The following is a 4,244-nucleotide window of genomic DNA, read 5'->3' on the forward strand; positions in this document are numbered from 1 at the left end:
ATAACCTCTGAGATTATAACTGTTTTCTTTTTGAACAAATAATTTTTGCCGATTTTTTGGTAGTTGATTATTGAATGTTTTGAAAAGTAGAATTGCTGTGTAATATTTTACAAGACACTGTATTTCCTCTTCTTTCATTGAATCTTTAAATCAAAATTTCTCTCCTTGTGTTTCTTTTTCTTCCATAATATATCTGATATTTTTTGCCATGATGTGATTTCTGTCATGTTTATGATTTGAAAAGTAAACAAAGTAATCATATTTTACTATTTCAGGTCACAGCAGAATGTGGATTTTCATCAGTTATTTGTATTTTTCTGACTGATGTGGAGAGATGTTCCTTTAAGTAACCCTGACAGTGAGTCAGCAGGGTGTGGCTTTTCCTGGAAAGGGAAACTTCGGGCTGAAGCATCAGATGGAGTCAGAGAGCTGGCAGACACCAGGGAACAGAGCTGTCAGTGAGACATGGCGTCCTCTGCTGGTGGAAGACCTGACCTGCTCCGTGTGTCTGAGCGTCTTCACCGACCCCGTCACCCTCCAGTGTGGACACTCCTTCTGCAGGCGGTGTGCGGGGGAAGTCCTGGCCGTCCAGCCGCGGTGTCCTCAGTGCTGCCGGGCCGTGGTGACCGAGGCTCAGGATCTGCCCTCCAGCCTCATCCTGAAGAGCCTGGCTGAGAAGGCCAGAGGAGCCCGGAGCCTGCAGGTGAGGAGGAGCTCCAGGACAGAGACTGTCAGGGAGCACGAGCTAAAATACTTGTTGAAGCACATTTCAACGGGTTAAAACATCATCTTGTGTCATCTGTTTGGAATAGTTTACACAATACTATTATTGATCCGATACTGCACTGAATATTTATACTTGGAAAAACATCCCTGATACGATCCCGCCAGCATTACATGGTTCGTGCGTCAGCAGCACGAGACAACAGGGAACGCGCAGCGTTTTTTGAAATAAAACATTACTTTCTGCCAAAATATCAAGAGAAACGTTTGTACAGCGCCAGTGATGCTCCATGCTAAACATGTTGACGTATGACTGAGTCAAGATGAAGCCCGCTGTGTGCCGAAACAGCTCCTGCTGGCTGTTCAGCGTCTTAAGTGGTGTATGAAGCATCGACACGGACGCTGTGCAGAGCAGAGCTGTGTTGTGGTGACACACAGCCTGTACGGATTGTTTATGTATGGAGTATCAGTGAGGAGGGAATCATTCTGTGATGGGGGACAAAAGTTGTTGGGCATTTTCTTGTGTGTGTGTGTGTGTGTGTGTGTGTGTGTGTGTGTGTGTGTGTGTGTGTGTGTGTGTGTGCGGTATTTCTGTCCTTGTGGGGACACAAGGATAGGAAAACCTGGCACGACCTACCTCGTGGGGACATTTTTTGGGTCCCCATGGGGGGAAACAGTGTTTTCTTGGCCATGTTGTTGTTACTGAAAAAAGTAAAAGTGCAAAAACATTTCTTCAGGGCTACACTTTGTTGTGGTGTGGGTTAGGGTTAGGGTAAGGGTCAGGGTTAGGAGTTAGACATGAATGGGAGTCAATGGAAGGTCCCCACGAGGATATAAATACAAACGTGTGTGTGTGTGTGTGTGTGTGTGTGTGTGTGTGTGTGTGTGTGTGTGTGTGTGTGTGTTATATAACTGATTCTACTTCCTGTAATGCTAAGCCCACCTATGGGCTTTGCTATTGGTGCCCACCGAAAGGGCACGCATACACTCGTAGAACTGGAGTTACGTTTAGTAACAACTAATTACTTAATTTACTGGCCTGGAGACTGTTGTCTTGAACATTGGGGAGGTCACAGGGTCGACCCCCAAAACAACAGGAAGAGAAAACTCGTGTTTCCTTCACCTGCTTTCATACTTCTGTCTTTCTGTGGTTGGACTTTTGTCTTCAATAATCGTCATGTTTCTTTTCAGGCGGCCGATCTGTGTCCAGAACACGAAGAGAAGCTGAAGCTCTTCTGCATCACTGATCAGCAGCTGACTTGCATCATTTGCAGAGACGCAGAGAGACATGAAGGACACACATTTAAACCAATCAAGGAAGCAGATGCAGCCCTGAGAAAGGAGCTGGAAACGTTTCTGCAGAACGTTTCTGGAGATATCAGTGCTGTAGAAGGTCTAGCTGACAGGCAGAGGGAAGAAATCTCAAAAAGCAGGAAGAAGTCGGAGAACCTCATGACCCAGATCAGCAACCAGTTCAGAGAGATGCACCAGTTTTTGACAAGGAGAGAAAAGCAGATCGAGAACGAGTTGAAACAAAAGCAAGAAGATGAAATGAAGAGAATGGATGAGAGTTTACGAGCTGTGGAGACAGTTTTGTGTGAGCGGAAAGAGCTCGAGGTCAAAGTAAACTCAGCTCTAGAAATTAAAGACTCAGAGAGCTTCTTAAAGAGCTGGACTGAGGATAAGAACAGGAAGACGACAGGAGATTTATTCAGACCCAGAGCCGAAGAGCTCAGAGTGGAGAACACATCCTTCTCTTTGTGGCCTTATGAAAGTCACCTGCAGTTCTTTGTGTGGAAGGAAATGCTTGAGATCATCCAGCCCAGAGCAGAGCGCCTTTCACTCTCAAACAACAGTCGACAAACAGTCATATCTAACAGTGGGCGGAGTTTGATTTGGGATCACGCAAAGGATAGGTCAGAAAGTGCACAGAGTTTGAAAAATGCAAAATATAATGCCAGATATTCAAACAACTACTCTTCATATTATGAACAATCCTATGGTTCATGCAACTACGTCGCTCCCGCAATCAGTGGCCAGGCATTCAGCTCCAGTGAGTTCACTTCAGGACAGCACTACTGGGAAGTCGATGTTGGAAGTGCAGATTGTTGGAAACTCGGCATTAAGAATTATTATCTTGACTATGACGGGCAAAGATATGCTGTTTGTGATCCGAGCTTAACCAGAAACATAACGATATCAAACACACCTCAAAAGTTTGGTTTTTACCTGAACTGCTCCTCCCAGCAGCTCTCCTTCTATGACGCAGACAGCATGACACACATTGACACTGTGGACCTGATGTCCAGCTCTGTACCTACGTCAGCATATTTCCACTTCCAGGACAGAGATGCCAATCATGGCCCTCTGACTGTTTGCTGGTACTGAGGAGGAACAGACAAGACAAGCAGCCTTCCCTCATGTGTGGTTCCTCCAGAAGAGCCACTGGAACGCTGGAATGTAAAAACAATCAGTTCCTGGTATTAACCAGAACTTACAGGGTTTTTTTTCTCATTTTTTAGCCACTCAGTGACCGACCCAAAGCTGTAACAGGATTATTTTAAGTTCCGTGTTGTTTCTGCTCCTCTCTGATAGTGGTATATGATGTGTAATGAGGCTGATTTCCAAGCTTGAGGTGTGTGTCGGTCTTGAACATTGATATTGAGACTATGTTTTGATGTTTCAAGTGTGAACAATAAGACAGGTTTACTGTGTGTTAATGTGAGGCTGGTGTGGAGCCTCATATCATTTTGTTGGAATCTCGATCAATCTTATAAGTTTCTGACAGTTTTCAGACGTGTTGATGCAGATCAGAGATGTTTAAAGTGTCGGAGGATCAGCTGAACAGACCGAAGTAAAAATCACTCAGAGGGAGACTTCCAGTCTTCCCAGAGGAATCCTCAGCACTGACAGAGAATCTCTGTTAAATGTGTGTTTAGTGGAGGTTCGTTCTATTTTTGAAATTTAAATCTGTTATCTGTGTTGAGTTTTTTGTGGGATTGTGTTTGTTATAATTGTGATATCCCAAATGTCTTATTTTACAAGCTCATTTCTGCAGCTTTGAATATGTTATGTTGCTCATTTTGTTCATTTCTCTAATTGTATTTTGGGATTATAGCCACAGTCCTAAAATCTCTTCAGGTCTTGGCATGTTGGAGTGTGGCTTTACATTTGATGTGTCCAGATTTAATAAACATTGTAATAAACAAAGTGCATGGCAAATATCATCACGTGGTTAAGCTCCTTTCTGATGTCGGTTTACATCATGGTTCTCTAGTTCTTCAGTGGACAACACCTGAGACCATATTGACCTTCATTTCATTAGTGAGGAACGGTTCAGAGGAGACATATTTACTGCTCACATGAGGAGCATTTATTGTACATTTTGAACAGAAGAAGCCTCACCGCACCCAGTAACAGCTGAAGCTTTTTTTCTCTCAGAACCACAACATGAACAAAAGCTCAAATACTCCAGTTGATGAAAAAAAAACACGAAAATATTAATCCTAAAGCAGACTGAA

The 4,244-nt window shown here is 43.7% G+C and overlaps 1 protein-coding gene across 1 annotated transcript; it reads left to right on the plus strand.

Annotated features, from left to right (window-relative positions):
* The first annotated feature begins 402 nt into the window (after window positions 1-402).
* LOC115407680 (nuclear factor 7, ovary-like) lies at window positions 403-3,944 on the plus strand. Its single transcript, XM_030118118.1, has 2 exons — window positions 403-703; window positions 1,915-3,944. The coding sequence occupies exons 1-2, from the start codon at window positions 416-418 to the stop codon at window positions 3,109-3,111; spliced, it is 1,485 nt and encodes a 494-aa protein (XP_029973978.1). The 5' UTR covers window positions 403-415; the 3' UTR covers window positions 3,112-3,944.
* The last annotated feature ends 300 nt before the right edge of the window (window positions 3,945-4,244 follow it).

This window comes from Salarias fasciatus, chromosome 20, assembly GCF_902148845.1.
Source record: "Salarias fasciatus chromosome 20, fSalaFa1.1, whole genome shotgun sequence".
Taxonomy (NCBI): Eukaryota; Metazoa; Chordata; class Actinopteri; order Blenniiformes; family Blenniidae; genus Salarias; species Salarias fasciatus.